Source organism: Diabrotica virgifera, chromosome 9 (genome assembly GCF_917563875.1).
Source record: "Diabrotica virgifera virgifera chromosome 9, PGI_DIABVI_V3a".
NCBI classification, from domain to species: Eukaryota; Metazoa; Arthropoda; class Insecta; order Coleoptera; family Chrysomelidae; genus Diabrotica; species Diabrotica virgifera.
Window position 1 is genome coordinate 70,337,202 of NC_065451.1, and position 25,828 is coordinate 70,363,029.

Sequence of the window (25,828 nt, forward strand, 5' to 3'; positions counted from 1 at the left end):
TAGTTTATTTTTATAATATATAAGCTATAGGATTTATATCTGCGATACGATAGATTTTAAATTTTCTCAGCATTTTTCTCTTAAGTTAAATCAATTAAAGGGTTGTTTGGGGTGAAGGGGATGAGCTCAAAAATCGAAACTATATCATTTCAAGAGCTCATAAATAGCTCGTTATTCTGCCGCAAAAATCGATTCAATATTCCAATTTTTAAGTAGTAGGATGGGGGGACTCAGCCCCCCAATAAAATATTAAATTCCTGCTCAGTCGAACGGGCTCAAAATTTTTAATTTGCGGAATATGAAAGCTCATAAATTAGCGCTATTTGTTTTTTAATTTTTACAAGTGGGGGGGGGGCAGTTTAACACGGGTCAAAAATTGTTTTATTCTGAAATTATTTTAATAATTTCACATAATGGATATGTCTTAATAGCCCAAGCATTAGTTTCGTCTATTATTGTACTAATAATATTGCTTCTTTACTAAACTACAAACTCATATTTCAAATACTAGTAAGCTAATTTTACCGAGACCTGTCAAAATTTATAACAATTATATCTATTCACATATTCTAGTCGATTATTCAAAACGTTGATTAGCTAGAGGGAATGTAATGGAGCGCGTATTTCCAAAATTACCTCTTCGAATATAAACATGTATTTCAGTGCACGTACATAGTTGTATAGCATTTCAATCTACATCATAATAATATACTAAACTAAACTAAACTAAACGTAGGATATTATGCACATGTTTATGTTGGATTGTTCTCTGAATTACTTATTTATTCAAAGATAGACAATATACTACCACAATAATAGTTTTCTAAATTAAAAAAAGGGTTTTTCAAAAATACATTTATTTTTCAAAATACAGGTTTTCGTACAATTTTACTTCTTGACTTACGATTCATAGATGGTGCTAGTAGACAAGGCGGAAACGGCGGGTTCGTTGGGAAAAATATTCCCATGAGATTTTTTTGCATAATCACATTCGTGAGACATCCCAGAGTAAGGTTCAAGAAGTCGCCCACGTGAAAAGTGGGCCAATTTTTTTAACAATTTTTTTTTAATCAAATTGCAAAAAATCGATATTTTTGGCCTGCACTAATTTTTTTTTAGGTTTTTTGGGCCATTCTGGACAAAGAAGTTCTCTTATAAATTTTCTCTAAAGTTGATCTTTTTCGAGTTATAGGCAATTTAAAATTTGAAAAAACGCGAAAATGGCCATTTTTAAGACTTAATAACTCGGTTAAAAAGTATTATTATGAAAGTCAGAAAGCGACTAAATCAAAGTTTAAAGTCTCTGCTACATGATCCTGAAGAAATCTTTGTCATTAATTTACTACTAAGCTGTTATTTTTAATTAAAAACAATGAGCGGTTAGATCGTATTGACGCGGTTGTAAATAATGTGAGTGCGAGCAAGATGCACAATTGGACTGCTGGAATGGCTTCTCTCTCGCACTCAGCATTTACAGTGGCCGCACACATGCATGGCGCTTATTATTTTTATTTAAAAATAACAGCTTAGTAATAAAATAATGACAAAAATTTCTTCAGGATCTTGTATGGGGGCTTTAAACTTTGATTTAGTCATATATTGACTTTCATAATAATAATTTTTAACCGAGTTATTAAGCCTTGAAAATCGTCATTTTTCGTTTTTTTCAATTTTAAATTGCTTATAAGTCGAAAACGATCAACTTTAGAGAAAAATTATAAGAGATCTTTTTTGTTCAGAATGGTCCAAAAAATTAAAGAAAAAATTGTTCGGGCCAAAAATATTGATCCTTGCAATTTGATTAAAAAAAAAATTAAAAAAAAAAAATTGGCCCACTTTTCACTTGGGCGACTTCTTGAACTTTATTCTGGGATGTCTCACGAATGTGATTATGCAAAAAAATCTCATGGGAATATTTTTCCCTTCGAATCCGCCGTTTTCGCCTTGTCTATAGTAGCATCTTTGGTAATTATTTTACGCCACTGGTAGAGATAGTGCAAACACTCCTGACCATGGAGCTGCGCGAAGCCGGAGTCAAAATGTCAAAATTCACGGAAAGACAGAAAGGTTCTATTGTAGATATAGTGTGTTTCGCATGGAAGTGGGGACTAAACCAAATTTCGTCTACTGCGCCGTGGTCAGGAGTGTTTGCACTATCTCTAGTAAATAATTTCCGCTTTCATAAAACCTACCGATTAACTGTCCCGAGCAAATTTCCCAGAAATCCTTGTTAGCAAATTTTCAAAAGGTGGTTTTTGGTTTTACCTATTTCTAGAAATTTCGAAGTTGTCTTGGCCCCTTGGGCTTGGCTTGGCATTGCAATTATAATTTTAAGTAGTCAGAGTCGAATTGTAAGCAATCTTAGATGGACGTTTTTTGGTTAGAGTTGTTAACTCTCGCGCATTTGTAGTGAAAAGAGTATTTTGTTAGTATTCGACCAATCGACGCATTTGTTGTTTAGGGTTTTCAACTCTCGCGTATTTTATATAGTTATTGTCTGTGTCTAGCTAATAGTTTAAAAGCTACATGATTAGCAAACGCTTATTATTAATCAAGCTTAATAATAGTAAAGAAAATATCCTTGGTTCTTGTGGAAATCAGTGACATTTAAACTGTAACAGTGCTAATCCACGAGGAAAAACCTACCATGGAATTAGAGTCTTCTCAATCAATCAATTTTCTCGACCTTACTATTACCAGATTAAATGACCACTTCGAATTCAGTATCTACAGGAAACCAACACAGACCGACCATGTTATCCCAGCATCTTCCAACCACCCAATGTCACACAAACTTGCTGCTTTTCATAGTTACATACACCGTCTTGAAACCATCCACTTATCACAATCCAACTACAATAAAGAATTAAATATAATACGTCAAATTGCTTTCAACAACGGATACGATCCACACATCATAAGCAAGCTCATACATAAAAGACAGCTCAGGGTCTAACGACATGCCGCGTTCCCTAGGGATTTGACAACCAAACCTACTTATGCTTCCATACCTTTTCACGAAGATCGACTATCTGGGGATATTTCAAATATTATAAAAAGATCAGTAGATAACGTTCAAATTTCTTTTAGGGTATCCAACAACATAGGACAGTCTCTATCTAACACCAAAGATATTATCAACTATATGAATCGTAGTGGTGTTTACAAACTACAATGTTCTGACTGTGATGCCACCTACATAGGAAGAACTTGTAGATCACTTGCTTCTCGCTCTCTTGGACACATCAGAAGAGAGAATACCTCTACCTTCTCACAACATCTCAAAGAGAAAGATCATACTCTGAACATCCCAGATGATATTTCTCTTCTACACAATATCCCACAAAGAGACTTTCTGAAGTTGGACTTGTACGAGGACCTGGAAATAGTCAGAGAAAAACAAAAAAGCCCAAATTGTGTCAACCGCCATGTTTCGTTTAACCGGGACTTCCATCCACTTCATCGACAACTTTTTTCTTAATTTCTTTTTAATTACAATAGTACTTTTCACCTCATTATTACTTCTATCGCTTTCACATAGCCACATTTACAGTTGATTTGACACAATTCATAATGATTTTATTTCCTTATTCATCTCTATCCATCATTCACTATCATCTATCCAATTATACACACACAAACCAACAGCTGCTATCATCACCCACATACATACCGTTTCATCTCTAAATTTTCATCAATAATTTAATTATATCCACCCCATATAATCATACTGTAACTAAATTTAATAGTCTCACTACTCTTTCTGGGTCCCGTTCATGTTACATTTTAATTATATTCTCATAAATTTATAACACCACCCCTCTCCCCTATGTTAGCCATCTCATATATTGGTCTGTTTTGTCGAACCCTTAGAGTTCCAGGCGATATGCAGGGATCTTGAGAAATGGTGGCATGTATCTTAGCTTGTATTATATATCCCTCCCAGATCAGAAAACAGTTCTACACCTTTGTCACCCACACAGTGATTTTTTATGGTACTTCCACATACTATAACAACTTCCAAGTATTCTAATATAATTGATAACTTTAAATAAACACACAACTGCTCTTCTAAGCCCTAGTTATCACATGTAAAGGATTTGATAATGTTTATTAAGTTTTCTGAATTATGTGTAATGTGGTTTGCCTACTTCCTCCATTACAATATTTTAACATTTACATCAAGTCTATTTCCATTTTTACAGACTATTTACCACAGTGGGAACGACTGTTTTTATTGTTATTAATTTAACAAATTTTAGAATAAATACCACAAAACAACAGGGAAATTATAACTTCCTGTGGAACTGTCATTCCTGTCATGTCACCATTCAGAAATTCCGTTATCAAAATCACTTGCTTCCGTACAGCCGTGAACTTGTCAGATAGAACTCATTGGTACCTCGGGCGAAAAACATTGGATATTTTATTCATCCATGTTATAATTCACATCTTTGTCATATGTTCCGATGACGGATCAATTGTAAAGGGTTTTTAACCATATATTTTTACTTTGGTGGTTAGCATGTAGATTCTAAGTGAGTATAACCTATAACTTTTTATAACCTTAGTCAACATTTTAAATACTTTGCATCATTTTATCTGATTGTACACATTTTAGGATTGCACTGATGATGATCGGTCAACCGATCGAAAACTAGTTCTGTCTTTGACGTAGCCCTGTATAGGGATTTTAACAAATATACCTTTTATAAAGGATTTTATGTGTAACAGTGCTCTCGTGTGGTGTGTCGCTGAATATTTTAAATTGGACATATAAACGGCGGTTTAAATGTAAGACCTTTACGCAAAAACTTTGACCAGATCTTTATTACGCTATATATATGGCAGTAAGATTGCTATCCTAATTTGTTGTTCATCTTTCTACATTGTGATTGAACAAATCTTTCATTTTTGATGGTTGCCTTCGAACCTGATTTTGAAACAATGTTTTATTCTATGCATTATCCTACTTGGGCGTGCATGATTTGGAGGCTAAATTTAAAATTCGACGCTGAAAAATAAAATTACCTGTTTCTGCATATATGATTTGGACGCTGGGTCTAATTGAAATGTAAATGGAAAGTCAGGTAATAAAATTCTAGAGATTAAGCTTGATAAGGTTTATTTGTCACTTTGAAATAAACACGACATACATTTTACGAAATGGCATCGATCGATACAGTTAGTTTGATACTCATGTATCCTATCTCTAACGAACATAATTTTTTTTCTACTCTTTGGATCTTTAAGTCTATTACTTTCATGGACACTATTAATTTTAATGTAAGTTTCAGTTTGAAAATTTTTTAAAACATCAATAAAATGGAAAATATTTGGATGAGCATGGTAAAAATTATCATTAAAACGCGAGTGGAACGATTCACAAGCATTAGTTGTTAATTCTAAACTCTCACTCATCGTAGCCCACATCTCCGGCGGAAATGTTGCGTGGTCGCCAATGTAGTTGTCCAATAAGTAGTCGGAAAACTTTTCAATTTTTGCATCCTTTGGTTGAATAGCCATAAAATCATATATGAAAGATTCTTCGACTTCTGAGGGAGGTAAAAATGGCAGCCCAAAAATATATTTCAGCCATTTAGATATTTCACTGTCTGCCAATTTATATTCCCGAATTAAGCCACAACTGCCGATATTACGATACCAAGCTTGCATAAGATGAAAACGGCACCCTTTAATGTGCACATTTGGAAATTCAAAACGCGCAGCATTGTGGATAGTAATTTCAAAATTGGAGAAAATGATTTTGGATTGAATTTCAGACCAGTTACTTCACATTTGCTTTTTATAACATTAAATAGTTTTATATAGGTTTGTTCCGATTTGTCGGGAAGTAAACAATAACACAATGGTATATAATGTCCGTTGATAAATACATGTATGGTAAAAACTTGCTTGAAATATTGAGCACAGTAACTAAATGTACCTACCGTCCATATAAATCGTTTTACTGCCGCACAGAAAACGCATGTTAGTGTTACACGAGAAGATGATAATGTTAGAACTTGGTTCAACCGCAAATATAAAATTCTCGTCTTTAAGTGTTTTGATATTTATAATATTTACCGCAGCAATAGTTTCTTCTTTACTTTTGGGCAGTTTCGGTTGAGCCATTCGCCGTTCACTGTATATTTGATTTCGTATTAAATTAACGTCTTTAACTGTCATGTGGCTCAAGCAATCTACATTTTCTTTTAACGCACTATGTATGATTTTGGACGGCCTTTCGGTCAAATTATCCTTAGCCTTCCTTTTGGCACTGCTACGCACAATCTGTCTATTAAGCGTCTTGATATCACACTCGTGATTATGTTCTAGATTACTTCGGATCACTAACTTTTCTGGCCCTTTCGTGAATATCTTGCTTTACACGACCGTTTTACGCACCTCCAATACGTTTCTCCCGATTTAGTCTTTATCTTGAGAAAAAGTAAAACTGTTCACTTTGAGCAAAATTTTACCACGATTACTTACTAACGTTGAAATTTCCATATTCACTATTAGTTTATATTCCTGTCTAGTATATGAGTTATTGCAAATAGACACAGGTTTATGGATTACAAACAAATTACCAGTTTGTTTTTTGCGGGAAACGAAAGTAATTAGTTTCGGTAGTACCGTAAATAAATTATCAATATGTCATCAGATGTTACTATACAGAATGTCTCACCGAATAAATCCTATTCTACCTCTTACTCTACATCAGTGGAATTTATACAACCCGTTGGATGTGCATGATTTGGATGCTAAATTTAAAAGACCCAAAGGAGGAAGACCCAACCCTTCGGTCCTAACTTTACTTTCTGGCAGCGTCCAAAACACGGGTACTTTTTAGACCCTCAGGTACTTTAGCGTCGAAAACATGCCCGCCCTCCTACTTTATGTAATTTAGAATTTAAGAAAAAATACAATGTAACAAAAAACAGTGTTTTCTATTAAATTCAAATCTATCGTAAATTTTGGGACACCCTTTAGAAATGAATAAAATGGGTAACGTTGAAGCATAATAAATAGACATTTCAATGTTGTGATACTAAACAAAGAATGGGAACTGATTTATTAGGGAAATATATTTAATTACAATTTTAACTATTTAGAATGGGAAATAAGCCACAATATTATTAAAAAATGATTTTTATTAACGTTTCGACGCCCAAATCGGATTTTATTAATAAAAATTTTATTAATAAAAATCATTTTTTAATAATATTGTGGCTTATTTCCCATTCTAAATAGTTAAAATTGTAAAAATGCCACAAGAAAATAGCTTCAGAACAACATATTTAATTACAATTAAGTTCATTCTACTCCAACAAACTGTCATTGAGTTTTGTCTAAAAATCAATACATGATAATTTTTTGTTATACGTGTCAACCCCATTACATTTTTGTGACGTTTTTCGCGGATGACTTAATTTTTTTCTTGGGCACCAATTTGGATTTAGAGCCAAACATTCAACAATTTAACAGATACATCGACTGGTGGAATTAATTAAATTCGCTTTTTAAAAGTAAGCAATATTGCTCCACTGCATTCATCGATGTGAGTCAAGCTTTTGACAAGGTGTGGCATCAGAGACAACTTTATAAACTAAAAAAGGGCCTACACTAGAACACGTATCACATATTATACTCATACCTAAAAGAAAGGCATTTTCAGGTAAAATATGAAGACGAATTAACCGGTTTATGTCTCATAAAGGCAAGCGTTCCTCGAGGGTTCTTGAGCCGAGCCTTTACCTACTATTTACCTCCGATTTTCCTAATGATAGACAAATATAGCCACATTTGCAGACTATCCGCAATATTGGCGGTACATTCAGATCCCGTTGTTGCAGCAGGACAACTCCAGGAAAACGTAAATAAAGTCCATAAATGGACTAGGAAGTGGAATAAAACTTAATGAATCTAAATCAAGCTACATAGTATTCACTAAATGCCATAGCGAGTCTCCTCAAATATTACTCAACAATGTTCCACCATTCCAACGCTAGATACTGTAAAGTACTTAGGCTTACATATGGATAACACATATACAGAGTGGGCCAAAGAAAAGAGTCCACCTCGATGTTTGGCAGTATTTATCAGATTTTAAGAAAATAAAAAAACAGATCAATTTTTGATCTAAGAGGGACACATTTTTATGGTAAATATATCTGTCATTTGTCAACCCCCTCCCTTCCACTTTCCCCACCCCTTATTTTTAAATAGAGAATACTGCCCTGTTAAGCATAAGAGTCGTATCTCCATATTTAAATATTTTGAGAAAATAAGGAAAAAGCTCTTGTGTTTCTGCCATCCTAAGTACTAATATGATTTAAATTGTAATAACCTTGTTGTATACATTTTTTAACGTAGAATTTAAATACAAACTTGTTTTTTACAATCTAAGAGTTTAAAACATGTTTTTGTTTGTTACGACAAATTTGCCTAACAATCAGCAACTAAAATAGTAATGATGATTAGTTTAACAAATCGTTATAGTGACCATCTCTATAGAAAAACTACTCTTAACAAAGGTTAAAATGTATATTATAACTTCAATTTTTTCATATAAATGTTTTACAAAAAAATATATCTAATGCTCATGAGACGCTGAGCTGTAACTTACTAGTAAACTATACTGTTTAACTTAAACAACGTTTTACATAACTAAAAAACAACTAAAAAACATTATTATAATTTGTATTTGTAACTAAAACGAAAACTCTAACTTATATCCAATAAATACAGAGCAATATTATGTCAACTGAAATTTTGATTATGATTAGTAATTTATTCATCTTCAGTTACAGGATTTTGGGATACCGGCAAATCATTCCAAAAGTTCATTCTGGTAATGGGAATAATTCCACGAAGTCGGTTTATAAGAGTGTCCTTCCTATCCGATAATCATTTTCAATATTTTCGGGATTATGGTTGTTATGATCATGGTGTTATTTTTATGGTTTTGAATGCTGCACAAGAAAAGCACTCTTCATGTCCAAGTGCAGCGAATGAAATGTTCATTTTACTGACGACTTTCCTATATAAATAATAGGAAAAATTAATTGTTGGATATTTCTCCTTGAAGTCCTTGTACATAATCACTATGGTGATATCACTTGGAAGGTATCTCCTATTTGGAGCGTGCTCCCTCCGGTAGTGTGAAATTGTAGGCTTGAACGACTCTATATGCTCTCTGATTATAGAGCGATCTATCTTTTTCGAGGAACTAGCGGTACCTCTTTGGGATTTTTTTGCCTTTAACTGAGATGTAGTAGTGGAAGAGAATGCACTTCTGATAATTCGATCATTGTTTGGCAAATATCCAAGGGTGGCCAAGAAAAATATTTTACATACTTCCTGTATTTTACCGTTATCATCTTTGAGCCTATAGGTAAAACTCATTGACCGTCTTGAATTTAGAGATACTTTTCTTTTCGCATTTTTCTTTTCCGTCATATTTAACACAAAAGTTTTTTGCTCTAAATTCGTTAATTGCCAAAAACTTAAATGTATATTTGCACGTTGTGCTTCTGAAATTTTTTTAGTACAGCATTTTTTGCACTTGCTTCCACATGGATCTTTCAGTAAAAACTTATTTTTCTTGTGTTCTAATTTTTGTTTTTTTCTACTCTGTAAAGACATACTAAATCTTCTTCGTTTACGTAGCTGTCCAGATTTTGTATATAAACTGGCTTTTCGCTTTTCGGATTGCTCAATTGCAGCATCAATCATGTTATGGACAATTTCGGTAACCAAGTCGATAACATTATACTGGTTATTGTTATTTGAATTTGTATTTATAGTGTTTTCAGGACAAATAACTATGTTTTGTTGGATAATAATCGAAGGACGTCTAGGTTCCTCATTTTCTGATTCTGAAGTTTATGAACTAGGCGACGATGGAATCACAAAATCTGGATCATTTTTTTCGCAATTTTTTGTTAAGCGGGTTTTAGCATTTTTTTTCTTTCAATTCCTTTAATTTACTGACCAGTTCTTTATTCTGCTTTGCTAGCTGCAATATTCGCATAGATCTGCTATTAGAATTAGCAGCCATTGCCCTAAAAAAAGGCTAGTTTACCAAACGAAAAGGCTACGAGTAAAAAAATAATTTCCAAGAAAATAAGTGTTGGTATAGATCAAAATATATTCAAAATGGTTTTTCTAGTTATAAAGTGTCTGACATTAAATAATTGGTCCGTAAATAATATGTTTTTTATTTTTTATGACAACATAGATCATAAGTATGGTAGCTACTAATTTACGTCAAAAAAATATTCATACTGTGGTATTATTTTTTGTTTTACATTGTAATTACAGTTTAAAAAAACATATCTTTTTGAAATGAAACCCCGTATATCCATAAATTGGCAATTTACATAAGAAAATCATTAAACACAGTAGTAATTATAATAACTCCAAATATTCTAATATACACAAAGCTTTAAAGAGTATTTAGCTTCTTCTGTAACATTTACAATTTTGGAGTTACGAGGTATTCGCATAAGGCCGACGAAAGGACTAGCTATTTGGAATAACAATAAATTTACAATTTACTCACCTTCTTTTAAAATTCCTCCACACCCTGGGTACCACTTTAACACTATAAGGATAACGTTTATTTATTTCTAAGAGAACAATACCCACTGTCCCAACAGAAGCAACAAATGGCAAACAAATAGATTTTTTAGGTTATGTCAAGCGTCAAAATACTAGATTGCCCGCCAAAGCCGGTGTTAAATCAATTTGACGTATCTACTTCATTGATAAGTAAATATGTCGCATGTACGCTGTGTTAGGTTTATTTGTCGTATTTAAACTGCAAATACGACATATATACCTAAAATATGCAGTTTGGACAATTTTGCTGAACAAAATGAGCATAATTTCACATACGACAAACAAATAATATGGTTTAATTGGCCAGTAATGAATGTTTTACGACATCTTGATCTCACAAATAGATGTAAAACTTTAATATGATGTGAAATGCCAGAAAATTTCAAAATTACCAAAAGTGCAGATACGACTCTTATGCTTAACAGGGCAGAATAGGGGTCGTGTGCTAGCTCATTTGAAAGGTTATTCAATTTTCTATTCAGTAATATTAACATTGACATAATCATTTAGACAGGGTGTTTAAGAAAAATTAATTGACAAAAAAAAGAAGAATGTGTGTAATTTATTTAACTCAGAATACATTCTACTGCTGACAAAAAACAGAAAAAAATGTTTATTTGATAAATAAACATTGTTGCTTAAATTCAATATTCAACCTACCAAGAGGCAGATGGGTGGCAGCTTTAACATTCAAATTAAGCGAAAAGCAATGTATATTTATCAAAAAACATTTTTTTCTGTTTTGTGACAGCAGTAGAATGTATTTTGAATTAAATAAATTACATAGATTCTTCTTTTTGTGTCAATTAATTTAATTAAATTATTTTTTTTCTTGGACAACCTATATAAATAATTATGTTAATGTTGATATTACTGAATAGAGAATTGAATATCCTTTCAAATTAGCTAGCACACGACTGCTATTACCTATTTAAAAATAAGGGGTGGGGCAAGTGGAAGGGAAGGGCTTGACAAATGACAGATGTATGTACCGTAAAAGTGTGTTTCCCTTAGATCAAAAATTGACCTGTTTTTTATTTCCTTAAAATCTAATAAATACTGCCAAATATCGAGGTGGACTCTTTTGTTTGGCCCACTTTGTAATATATGAAAAAAAGAAAACATCTTGATACCACATATAGAAAATATTATTGGTTACTCGGAAGAAAGTCCCAGTTGTCGTTGAGAAATAAACTACTAGCGTACAATGCCATACTCAAGCTAATTTGGACTTACGGAATACAGTTGTGGGGCACTGCTTCAAATTCAACCTAGCCCTAGCAATCATGGACCGATTTCATAAAAAGTGTTACAAGCAATAACTGATGCGCTAGGGTTTGTAAGCGACAAAGACATTTTACACGACCTGTCACCTGTGAGTGAAATGATAGTGCCACAGTGATAAATATTTGCAACTACTGGAGAACCGCCCGAATATGCTATTCGCGGTGTTCAAGTACTTGGAGGGGATATGAGAAACGATCGTGCGCAAATATCGGAGAAATCTTGAATCTTTCTAAAATAATTGTCGATTGCAATTGTCAAATTGACGTATATTTCATACTTACTGTCATTGAAGGAGAAAAATTATATGTTGCTCCACAATATTCATATGATATGCAAATATTATATAAAATTAAATTTAATTAATTGTATTTTGCTTGCAGTACTACATTAATAATTAATTTTACTTCCTTCATACAATTGTTTACCTTTTAATAACATAACCTCAGTCTTAATTTTTGTTCTTATAACTTTTTTGAGCTGTGGTCTTGACAATTATCCAACAACCAGGACTAATGCAAGTGGCCAATACAATTTAAAATACTAAAAATGTTGCTGGGCTATGAAACCAGGTGTCGCTTTTCCGAACTTGCACGGTCCCAATATAATAGCGTTAAATTTATTGGACAATAGTTAACAAATTAGAAGCCTTAAGCAAAAAATTACCATTAGATTTACCATTCTGTTAAGAAACGCTGATTGTAATCGTAATTTTAATTTTCATTTAGTACTCTTTCAGACTAAGACACTGGTGTCTGACACCGGCATCCGCCACCGGTGTTCAATTGCAGCCAAGCATTGTTGAGCCAGTAAAATCGCCGGATGTGCTATTATATGCATAATCCTATCATTATATACTTTATGATTAAAAAAAAAATACAATCTAACGAAAAAACAAACTATTCCTATTAAATTCAACATTTGGGACACCCTTTAGAAACGAATAAAATGCGTAATACTGAAGCATATACAGTGAGCACGTAAAGGTTGGAATAAATTCATTTTCTCGAGAATGCACGATTTTGGAAAATATCCCGAAATAGGTCAATTTTTATTTTTAAATTACGACTTTTTGGCACATATGTATTATACTAGTGACGTCACCCATCTGGGCGTGATGACGTCATCGAAGATTTTTTTAAATGAGAATAGTGGTCGTGTGATAGCTTATTTGAAAAGTAATTCGATTGTCTATTCAGTAATATAAACACTAACATAATTATTTATACAGGGTGTTAAAAAAATTTTTTGGATTAAATTTATTGGCATAAAAAGAAGAATGTATGTAATTTATTTAATTCAAAATACATTTTACTTCTCTCAGAAAACAGAAAAAAATGTTTATTTGAAAAATATTCATGGCTTTTCACTTACATTAAATGTTCAAACTGTCACGAGGCTGGTGGGTGGCTGCTTTAATATTGAATTTAAGCAAAAAACAATATTTATTTGCCAAATAAAATTTTTTTCATGTTTTATGATAGCAGTAAAATGTATTTTGATTTAAATAAATTACACACATTCTTCTTTTTATTTCAATAAATTTAATTAAAAAAATTTTTTTTGGACGCCCTGTATAAATATTTATGTTATTGTTTATATTACTGAATAGACAATTGAATTACCTTTCAAATGAGCTATCACACGATACCTATTTTTATATAAAAAATCATCGATGACGTCATCACCCCCAGATGAGAGACGTCACTAGTATGATATGTATGCCAAAAAGTCGTAGTTTAAAAATAAAAATTGACCTGTTTCAGGATTTTTTTCCAAAATCGTCCATTCTCGAGAAAATGAATTTATTCCAACCTTTACGTGCTCACTGTATAGACATTTCAATGTTGTAATACCAAACAAAGAATGGAATCTGATTTATTACGGAAATATATTTAATCATTTATTCTACTCCAACAAACCGTCACTGAGTGTTGTCTAAAAATCAGTACATTATAACTTTTTGTTATACGTGTCAACGCCATTTTTTTTCTTCGGCACAGGTATTTCTTTGATAAAATTCTTCATGTCGTTTACATTCTTTAAAAGTTTATCAATGTCTTTGTCGTTTTTAAACGTGACGTCTCCTTTTGATGTTTGTTTAATTTCTTCATTTATGGTATTTGGTTTTAAATATGAACGGCTAAAAAATAAGAAAGAACGATATTAATGAGTGCTTATAATATAAAAGTAATCCACAGTCGCATTAGATTTTTCTTGCCCGTTTCAGTTTTTTTGCCGATTTGATAATGAAATCCATTGAAGTAAGATGAAACTGCGATTAGGGCCGGACTGGCTCAAAAAAGCACCAACCTTAACTCTAAATTAAAGGCGCCATACCAACTCTCTCACCATTTTAAATCAACTTTTTATTAATGCTAATGCATGACAAGGACGTGTTATTCCCTCTACTTTTTAACATGTGCTCAGAACAGATGTTTAAAGAGGCACTCCATAAATGAGGGTATATCAATTAACCGAACACTAGCGAATAATCTAAGATATGCAGACGATAATATACTCCTTTGCTATCAGCAAGGAGTATTGTATCGTCTGCAGACGATAGCAGAGAAGGACTGCAAATTGTGGTTAGTCTCATTATGCAGTACTGCTAGAGGTATGGACTGGCTGTGAACAAAAATTTAAAGCACTCATGGGACTAAAAATTTAAAGCACAAATTTATTTCGGCAAAGTGATAACGGTCGCAAATACAATACTTTTTCCCTATCTAAAAAGTGCAAAACGTCTCTAAAATAGTTTTCACTTCACAAATTTATTTCGTCGAAGCAATGACGGTCGCTAGTTTAATACTTTTCCCCATAGAAAAAGTGCAAAACGTCCCTAAAGCAGTTTTCACTTCAAAAATTAGTTCGTCGAAGCAATGACGGTCGCTAATTCAATACTTTTTCCCCATCTAAAAAGGGCACAAAGTCCCTAAAGATGTTTTAACTTTAAAAATTTATTTTTGTCGAAGCAATGACGGTCGCGATGACGGTCACTAATTCAATACTTCTTCCCCATCTAAAAAGTGCACAACGTCCCTAGAAAGTTTTCACTTCAAAAATATTACTATTATGATACGTAGTGTATAATAAAATACGTAAAAAATTTATTTCGTCGAAGCGATGACGGTCGCGATGACATGACGGTCGCGAAATCAATCCTTTTTCTCCATCCCAAAATAGATTGTACATTTATTTTACATTTAAATACTTCTACACAATTTATATATACATACACATAATAATTATACGTACAAAATTTATTTCGCCGAAGCGATGACGGTCGCGATGACGGTCGCCAAATCAACCCTTTTTCCCATCCAAAATAGGATTTATATTTATTTTAAATCTAAATAATTTTACACAATTAATATACACATACATTATAATATATGTAAACGTACAATATTTATTTCGCCGAAGCGATGACGGTGGCGATGTAGGTCGCCAAATCAATCTTTTTTTCCATCCAAAAACAGGTTTTACATTTATTTTAAATTTAAATACTTCTACACAATTTATACACACATACATTATAATATATTATGTATATATATTTATTTCGCCGAAGCGATGACGGTCGCTGACGGTCGCCAAATCAATCATTTTTCCCTATCCACAAATAGGTTTTATATTTATTTTAAATTTAAATACTTCTACACAATATTCTATACATATTTTTATAATATATACGTACAATATTTATTTCGCCGAAGCGATGACGGTGGCGATGACGGTCGCGATGACGGTCGCGATGACGGTCGCGATGACGGTCGCGATGACGGTCGCGATGACGGTCGCAATGACGGTCGCGATGACGGTCGCAATGACGGTCGCGAATTTAATGCTTTTAATACCCCTATCCAAAAAGTGCACAACGACCCTAAAGAAGTTTTCACTTCAAAAAAATCATGATTGTCAGTAAGAATAAGATCGAAGACGAAACAATCGTAAATCTCTCTCCAACATTGCCTCGTGGACTCGGTTTAACTTTAACTTTGGTAGATGGTCGGTCATTTTCTGTACATATAACCCAAATAACCCAAATTTCCGTATCAATAACCCGTTTTGAGCAATCAAAAATAATTACTAAGCATAATCAAAGAGAAAAAAATACATGAGTGTGCTAATAACAGGCAAAATAACGTAAAAGACGGAAACCATATTAAGTTGTGAGAAAAAAGGGATGAAACTATTAGAGGTGGGAAATTTAGCGATAAACACGCATACATTTACATTATATTGATTATTTATCACCCTAGATGGATCGGATTAGTTTCGCAACTAACTAACACTGTGACAGTGACAGTTTTAGTTGACATACTCCTCTGAGACCAAAGACATAACACTTTTGAGCTAGAAGAAAAGGTAAATGATGGACAAAGAATATTACAGCAGGAAGTTTATTATGCAATAACCCAGCTAAAGGATGGGAAAACAGCAGGCCCCGAAAATATACAAGCAGAATTACTTAAAGTAATGGACAACGAATCAATAGCAATGATCACAATGATATTCAACAACATATACAACTCTGGAGAAATACCAACAGAATGGCTGAAGTCTGAGCTTATTGCACTTCCAAAAAAACCAGGAACCAAAAATTGTGAAGAATACCGTACGATAAGTGTGAAGTGTCATCCCCTAAGATTGTTTCTAAAGTCAAATTTCGCTCAACCAGTTCGGTTTCATAAATGCTATTAATACGAGAGATACTTTGCTTTCAATACAAGTCTTATTCCAGAGATGCAAAGGCATCAATTGCGACGTATAATCATATCTGGTTGATTACGAGAAAGCGTTTGATCGAGGGCCGCACACTAAGATGATGGAAATACTAAAATAAGCATAGTAGTATTTTGTATTTTGACAACGAAACCCGATTTGGGCTTCGAAATGTTTATAAAATCTTTTTTTGGTATAATGGTGGTTTATTTCCCATTATAAATAGTTGATTATAAAAATGCCACAAGAAAATAGCTTCAAAATAACATTAAAATAAGCAGGAATTAAACGTTTACTTAAATCAGACTGCAAACTTTAGAGTTGAAGATGAACAATCGAATATGTGAAAATCATGCGTGAAATGAGACAAGGCTGAATTTTGTCCCCTCGTATTTGTAATCTCTATACTCTGAAAGAATACTTATCGAAGCTTTGCACGAAACTGAAAAAAGTATTCTACTAAACACATAGCCATCTTCTTCTGGTTCCTATCCATTTCGAATGTTGGAAATCATATTGGCAATCATAACCTTGCTCGCTGCGCCAAACACATAGTATGTTGCGGATTACCTAGAATACCTACAAGTCCTCATGAACAAAATCACGTATTACAGTCAACAATATGGACTAAATATAAACGTCATGAAGACAAAGCTTTCATTAGCAAGAAAAAGATAACAGAAGGTCAAGTCTACATCAACTAAACCACTGTAGAAAGAGTGACGCATTACAACTACCTCGGCACCATAGTAATGAAGAATAGACCAACAACCAAGAGATATAGCCAGGGAGGTAGTGTCAAATTTGACCGGAGCATTTTAGCATGGCTGGTTTCTTATTATTTAGGTAGGTGTTCCAAAGCTTATTAACAAATGATGTGTCAGCTGGCCCAAAACCGGGGATTTTAGACAAGAAAAGCTAAAATATGAAAGTTGATGGACCAACGCTACAGCTTAAATGTCAAATATTTATATACGTTACTCAGAACATTCAATGGACTTGCTTACTTGGCTCCTACGTTTCACTCAGGAGATCGGGGTTCAAATCCTGGCGCGGAAAATTCTTTTTGTTTTTTAAATTGACATTTTATTTTGAAAAATATTTATTTTTATAATACCACGTTTTTATTATTTATACGAGACAATATAAAAAAATCTGTATGTCTTTTATAGAATCGCAAACTATGCATTTTTGGTCATAATATTATGATTGATCTTAATAAGCAAATTTGTTGTACATGAACCCCTGAAGGTTCCTGAGTTGGTAAGACCAACAATCTAAGTGAAAAGGGAGATATTATTTGTTATTTTTTTGGACAAACTGTTTTTTCTTAATTTTATATGTTGTAGAACCGAAAGATACAACCCTAAATTTTCACTTTTTTATGACCAACCCCCATGTTTTAATAGCAATCTAAATAGTATTAGTATTTCCCTATTCTCTATAATATATAAAAATGAATGTTTGTCTGTACCTATGTCCCTTATAGAATCGTAAACTATGCATTTGGTAGAAAAAAGTATGGGTACGCAATATTTTTTAGTATTTCAAACATTATTTAGTTTTAAGGCGGTACGAAGTTTGCCGGGTCAGCTAGTTAATAATAAAAAAGTATTAACTCTTTTAACTCTATTAATTGTTAAGTATATTAAGTATATATTATTAAGTATTAACTCCTTCCTGGGTTCATGTAAGTACAAAAACTTTGCTTGAGGTCATCATAATATGATTAAATGCATAGTTTACGATTCTATAAGGGACATACAGACAAAAATTCATTTTTATATGTTATAGAGAACAGGGAAATAATTAGATTGCTATTAAAAAAATGGGGGTTGGTGATAGAAAAGTGAAAAATTAGGGTTGTATGTATCTTTTGGTTTTACACCACATAAAATTATGCAAAAAACAGTTTGTCTAAAAAGATAAAAAATGTCGGGAGTGGGGTGGGGAGGCCAACCCCCTTTTTCACTTAGATTGGTCGTACTAACTCAGGAAGCTTCAGGGGTTCATGTACAACAATTTTGCTTATTAAAGTCAATCATAATATTTATGATCAAATGTATATATGCTATTTCATAAGTTCTATGCATAATTCTATAAAAGACATACAGATTTTTTTTATATTGTCTCGTATAAATAATAAAAACGTGGTATTATAAAAATAAATATTTTTCAAAATAAAATGTCAATTTAAAAAACAAAAAGAATTTTCCGCACCAGGATTTGAACCCCGATCTTCTGAGTGAAAGGTAGGTGCCAAGTAAGCAAGTCCATTAAATGTTCTGAGTAACGTATATAAATATTTGATATTTAAGCTGTAGCGTTGGTCCATCAACTTTCATATTTTAGCTTTTCTTGCCTAAAATCCCCGGTTTTGGGCCAGCTGACACATCATTTGTTAATAAGCTTTGGAACACCTACCTCAATAATAAGAAACGAGCCATGCTAAAATGCTCCGGTCAAATTTGACACTACCTCCCTGGCTAATAGTAGCGCGAATCGAAAAAGCTAGTTCAAACTTCAACCATATGGGGCATTTTTCAAGACCCACAACCTTTCTCTTGGTATAAAATTTAGAATACTGCGATGCTACGTCTTCTCTGTCCTTTTTATATTGTTGAATCATGAACATTGAAAGAAGATATATGCCGAAAATTGGAAGCTTTTGAGATGTCGCTATATCAGAAAATCCAATGGACTGACCGGAACAAATGAGGAGGTCCTTAAAAGGATGGGGAAGAACACATAGGTACTAACCACCATCAAATCCCGAAAGATGGAATAGCTTGTGACACAATATGCGAAACGAATCCAGATATGCCCCCCTACAGGCCATCCTGCAAGGAAAAATATTTGGAAAGAGAGGTCCAATAAGAAGAAGAACATTCTGGTTAAAGAACCTTAGAACATGGTTCAACAAAACATATGTGCATCTTTTCCGCGATGCTGCAGATAAAATAAAGAATGTTTTGATGATCGCCAACATTCGTCACGGACAGGAACATCAACAAGAAGACTCATCTGATACGACTAAAGGTGGGACACAAACTATATAATGTAAATTTATACGTTCCTATCGCTAAATCTCCCACCTAACATAGTTTCATCTCTTTTTATCTCAGAACTTAACGTTTTCCACCTTTTGCGTTATTTCGTAGCTTATTAGCGCGCTTGTCACTGTATATAGTTTGGATCATGTACTGAGAGGTAAAAGATATGAATTACTCCAAATAATATTGAAAGGTAAAGTGCAGAATAAAAGTACAAAGAGACGAGAACTCATGGCTGAAAGACCTTAGGAGATAGTTTGACCGCTCATCCGCAGAAATCATTCGTGTGGTATGTAGGTTACAAAGCTGTAACAAGTATGATTCTACAAAAGGAAGCAATAAAAATAGTCGAGGAAATGAAGCATTTTGGCTCGCAATTTTTTCGTCCTGCATGGATTTACTTAAAATTTTCACAGAAGGTAGGGAATAGTCCAAGGATCATTTTCTATATCATGCTGCTGTACGATAAAACTTTTGGGGGTTGTTACCACCCCATCTCGGGGGTAGGAATTTTTTATTACATTTTAACCATGTAAATCGATGTAAAAAGTAATTCCATGAAAATAGTTATTTTCCTAACAAGTGCAGAAAGTCATTCTTTCCCGCACGCGACTGCAGTTTGCCGAGCGACGCGAAGCGGGAGTTCGGCAAGCAGTCGAGTGCGGAAAAGAGACTTTCTGCAAGAGTTAGGAACAATATTTTTTCTAAGAGTCTTTAAAAAATTACCAAATCTTAATCAATTAATTTAATTAATATGAAAATACATACACAAATTAATTCTTTGACAAGGTTGTCAAAACCAAACTTTCAATATAATTAGTTAGCATGACGACGATCTTGGTTTCCATGACGATGATTCAAAACGACTGTTATTGTCTACCCATTTGACTTTCGAATATTACGTCAAAATAATTTTATTTTATCGAATTTTCGCGTTAATTTCATTAAAACAGGAACACAATAAGATATATTTGAAATAAATTAGTAAATAATATCTAAATATTAGTTTATTGCATGTATTATAATTACTTTAAAGCCATATTAACATATCTAAATTAACACACGTGCGGAAAAGTAAAAACCGCTTGCGAAAAAGTAACACGCGTGCGGAAAAGTAACACGCGTGCGGAAAAGTGAAACTTTCTAAACTAAAATGCGTGCCCGAAAGTAGACATTGTTGCACGCTCGTAGAATGTTTTTAACATTTTCTTCGTAGAACTAATATTTTTCGAGTTATTCGCGCTTGAAAGTAACAGTTTTTCATCGAAAAAATCGACTTTTTTAGAGGGTTTTTTGAGAATACCTCGAAAAATATGCATTTAATCAAAAAAACTGTAGATAAAAAAATTGTATCTTTTAATAACTCAAACTAAATTATTTTTCTATAATATCTTTAATACCAATAAAAACCGAGATACGGCATGTTAAATGTTACCTTTTCTCGTCAAATGCAAAATTTGAAATATTGAAAGCCAAATAACGGGAAAACTTTGCATTTTTCGAGGAAAGCTTGAATTGTCTTTTTTCAAGTACACAATTAAACCTTTCAAATGTAAATAATAAAAAAATTCATGAAAATGGAGCGACTTATGATAAAAAAAGTCGGTACCTGCTTTTCTCTACGAAAAAATCAGTGAAAATAACCCGCTAACTACAATCGTAATTAAAAATTGGTCTTCACTTTTCTGCAATTCCTTGTATATTTGTATTGTTAATACACCCAAGAAGTTTGACCTAGTTAAAAGGCCTAATTTTAGAAAAATTGGAGTTTAAAGAAAAAAAGATTTTTTGCAATTTCGTATTTTTCACCTTTTACTTCAAAATATCTCCGAACATACCGGAGATACGAAAAAAATGATAAATTACTAAATTGTAGCTTTTTAATAACTAACACAGCATTGCACGTAGATTTTATTACAGTGAACAGTTAGCAAGATATAGCTGTTTAAAACCTCTATTTACGAGCAAACACCCCCTTATTCGAGCTCTTTAAGACCAACCCAATTAAAAACTAAGGGATGTAACAAAATTTAATTTACACAGTCTTATAGCTCTTTAAAAATACTACAAAATCATTTCTGAAAAAACTATTTATCGCCAAAAATGAAGGAGCCATGTTTATAAAACAAATGTTTTTTTTTCGAAATATTCGAATAGTCCGCTTATGGAACATTTTCAATGCATGTATTAATACCACAGAACTGGTTGGTATACTGGAAGATGACTTAAACTATTTGTATTTGTATTTCTACATATTTGTAAATTCGTATTTTTGTGTAAATAAATGTTTTTAGAATTTTTTGTTTCTACTTTTTTTTTTCTGTATAGATCTATTAAATTATCTACTTATAAAAATTGTAATGTTCTTAAGGGTGGTTCTTAAGGGTTGAAATATTATATTATAACCTAAAGCATAAAACAATCATTATTTTTAGCCAATCAAAACCAAATTTTGCCCATATTAAAGTTTACAATGTTTTTATCTAATTTTTGACAATAAGGGGTAGTGTACACCCCTAAAAATAATCGACGCCCTTGTGCATGTCATAGAATATGAAGTACATGATGAGATGATCCTAATCCCAAATTTTTATGTAAATCGATGCAAGCCGAAATTATTCTTTTAGGCTAAGTAATTTTTTATATATAGCTCCAACAAGGGTATTTTTAAGGGTTGAAATATTATCATAGTGTATCTTAAAGCATAAAACAATCATTATGCAACTAATAGGAACCAAATGTTGACAATATTATAGTTTAAAGTGGTATTTTTTTAATTTTTTACAAGTAGTTTTTTTAGGGGTAGTTTTATCCTTAAAAAACCAAAAGCGTACAACGTCTCAATATAGAAAATAAACTAGAGGGTAAAATGAGCCTAATCCCAAATTTTTGTACAAATGGATGCTGGACGAAAAAATTGCGAGGTTTTGAAATTTTTTCAGTTTCATTTCCTCGACTAAATGCAAAATATAAAAGTTAATGAACAATGATATACTACCAACCTCTGATTGACTTTGGTGGGATTAGAAACTTTTTGTTTACTTATTCCTGATTTCTCTTTGCCTCTATTACTTATGGCTTGTTGACTACTTTTAAAAACGTAAGATAATTTTTGAGCACTAAGATTTTTTTGATTCCTCAAAGATTTCTCCACACTCTCTTTGGTTTTTACATCAGTTTTTAAAGCTGGCCGTTGTTTTGTGACCGAAGAAGAACTTTTTTTTATCACTCCGCTGCCTAATTTGCTGCTGCTGGCTAAAGATGACATCGATTCAATTTCTTCTTTTGTTAATTTATTAGTCTTTTTGGATTTCCATATCTCACTAACTTTCAGGTCACTTGGTTGTTTCTTTTTAGGTATAACTTTTTGATTCTTTTTCGGTGTTGGAATTCTGGATGTACCAGAAGGTATATTTTTTACCACTGTTGTTTCATAATTGACATGGACTATTTGGTTACTCAGGACTCTTGTACCGTCTACTGTTGACTTACTAGTATTATCCAACATAGAACCATCCCTTCTTTTTGTAGTGTCTACAGTTGACTTAATAGTATTGTCCAGCATAGAACTATCATCACCTTTTGATGCATTGTCTCCAACTTTAACTTCAGAATTTGGCGGTACTTGGTGTTCTTTATTTGATTTTACTGATGCTTTGGAATATTTGTTCTGAGTCGAAATAGATGACGAAGGTTTTCTCATGATCACTGACGGTGTGACTTCATTTTCATTTGAAGATTGTTTTCCTTCACTCATTTGCACAACATTATTTATAGATTCAAGCTCATCCTCCTCTTTTATAGAGTTTTTTATAATCCTTTTTCTCAGTTTTAGTTTAGACGGTGTTCTAGGCCACACAACTGCTCGTTCTAAACCAAGTACTGGAATTTCCAATGAAATAGTTCTTACGTCTTTATTTGGGGTTCTAGAGCTGCTACAAGCATTGTTCTTGCTAGTATCGCGTCTTTTATTTGAATAAGGAACAGTTTTATCCACTTTCGCATGTAACTTCGTCACTACTTCTTTCTTGTAGATATCTTCAGATTTTCTTGGTGGTGGTCCTACTCTCCTTGCAGTTTTTATCGATGCTTTCATTTTATTTCTATAATTACACTGTCAGTGCTAATAATTTTGTGCATTGTTATACATAAATACTAATACTGGTTTTAACTAAAATTTGTATTTATTACGTCTATTTTATTTTGACACACATGAGTCATTACATCACGTTTTTCTTCTTTTTTTGGGTTTCGATTATGTAATTATTTACACCAAAAGTTTTATCTGATTAAAAAAGGTTGACTTCATTATTAATGGATGAAAGGATTTTGTTTATACAGGTATGGAAAAAAATTATCTGACTATAGGGCATTAAGACAACGCAACGAACTGAGAAAAATATTATACAGGGTGTCTGCGTAACTTTGCACCATATGGGAAATTTTTTAATATCAATTTTACGAAAAAAGTCATTCTTTATAAAGTGCTCTGCATAGTCTAAAACCTAAGGTGCAATCATCAGATATCAAATTTTGTCAACAGTATACGAGGTATGTCAAAAAATATTAATTTCGCTCAAGAGCAAACTACCTTTATATTTCAAAATATCAAAAAAATTTATTATGAAAAGTTATTTGTAATTAAAAACCATATTCAAATATGCAATAACAGCCATCTACGAGAAAAAAAATTTCTGAGATTTTCCTAAGTTACTGATTCCGAACATCATTTTTATTTATTAGACCTGTAATAACTCTTTTATTAATAATTTTAGGAAAAAAAGGTATTCTTCATAAAAATCTGTGCATGGACTAAACCTCAAGATGCAACCATCAGTTATCCAAGTTTGTTAATTTTATCCGAGGTGTATCAAATAATATGAATTTAGAAAGAATTCTTTCTATATTAAATAAAATTAACATGAAGTAAAACTCCCTAGTGTTGTTGGTATATTTAATAAAAATTCTAAAAAATTTTTAAAAATCCAAACGGATTACGTTCAAAACGTTTTCGGACTTATCAGTCCATCATCAGTGAACCTAAAAGTAAGTAATCTCACTTAGTAAAATTGAAAAGGGTGAAATTTTGAATGTTAAAAATTGAAAAGTGTGGTTACGATTACTTACTCTCTGTCCTTGCAAATAATGTCTTTCTATATTCTTTCTAAATTCATATTATTTGACACACCTCGTATAAAATTAACAAACTTGGAAAACTGATGGTTTTATCTTGAGGTTTAGACCATGCACAGATTTTTATGAAGAATAAGTTTTTTTCCTAAAATTATTAATAAAAGAGTTATTACATGTCTAATAAATAAAAATGATTTTCGGAATCGGTAATTTAGGAAAATCTCAGAAATTTTTTCTTCACGTAGAAGGCTGTTATTGCATATTTGAATATGGTTTTTAATTACAAATAACTTTTCATAATAAAATTTTTTGATATTTTGAAGTATAAAGGTAGTTTGCTCTTGAGCGAAATTAATATTTTTTGACATACCTCGTATACTGTTGACACAATTTGATATCTGATGATTGCATCTTAGGTTTTAGACTATGCAGAGCACTTTATAAGGAATGACTTTTTTTCGTAAAATTGATATTAAAAAAGTTTCCCATATGGTGCAAAGTTACGCAGACACCCTGTATATAGAATTGTATGTCCGAGAGAATAACATGTAACTACATGTCTGTGATAGACCCGTAAGCACTATGAGTAGTCTTATCTGTACATTGTTGCCGAAAGAAAGTTTATTTTTTAGAAGGTGTGGGGAAATATGGAGACTTTTTCGATACTTTTTCGATAGGGTGGACATCTTCGATAGGTCGGGTTGAATCAAATTGCTTGCTTGCTTGGAAATATGGAGACAACACTGTAGTCAAAACGTAAACACATATTTTATTTTTGTCGTCTGCAATAAACTCAATTTCTGAGAGTTGTAACGGGAAATAAATTATTGAAAATATCTAGTGAACAATATAAGACAATAAATTTATAACAGTGATAAGAAAAAAACTTTAAAATCGGTGAAATAGCATGGGAATAATACCAAGGACCTATAAAAAGTAAGATCGCTGCAATTGATAAGCTTGTTCAACATCAAAGCATAGAAACGAAACTCTGACAGTTG

At 32.5% G+C, this 25,828-nt stretch overlaps 1 protein-coding gene across 1 annotated transcript; it reads right to left on the reverse strand.

Annotated features, from left to right (window-relative positions):
* Positions 1–13,785: 13,785 nt before the first annotated feature.
* On the reverse strand, positions 13,786–23,910 carry LOC126892553 (uncharacterized). Its single transcript, XM_050662118.1, has 2 exons — positions 22,697–23,910; positions 13,786–14,056 (listed from the first exon to the last, which is right to left on the reverse strand). The coding sequence occupies exons 1-2, from the start codon at positions 23,788–23,790 to the stop codon at positions 13,867–13,869; spliced, it is 1,284 nt and encodes a 427-aa protein (XP_050518075.1). The 5' UTR covers positions 23,791–23,910; the 3' UTR covers positions 13,786–13,866.
* Positions 23,911–25,828: the final 1,918 nt, after the last annotated feature.

Excerpts from the sequence above, each read along its gene's own strand:
- LOC126892553 (XM_050662118.1), bottom strand. The coding sequence starts at position 23,790 with ATGAAAGCATCGATAAAAACTGCAAGGAGAGTAGGACCACCACCAAGA. Across the intron at positions 14,057-22,696 it reads CCCACCAAAGTCAATCAGAG|CCGTTCATATTTAAAACCAA; the intron begins GTTGGTAGTATA and ends CTTATTTTTTAG.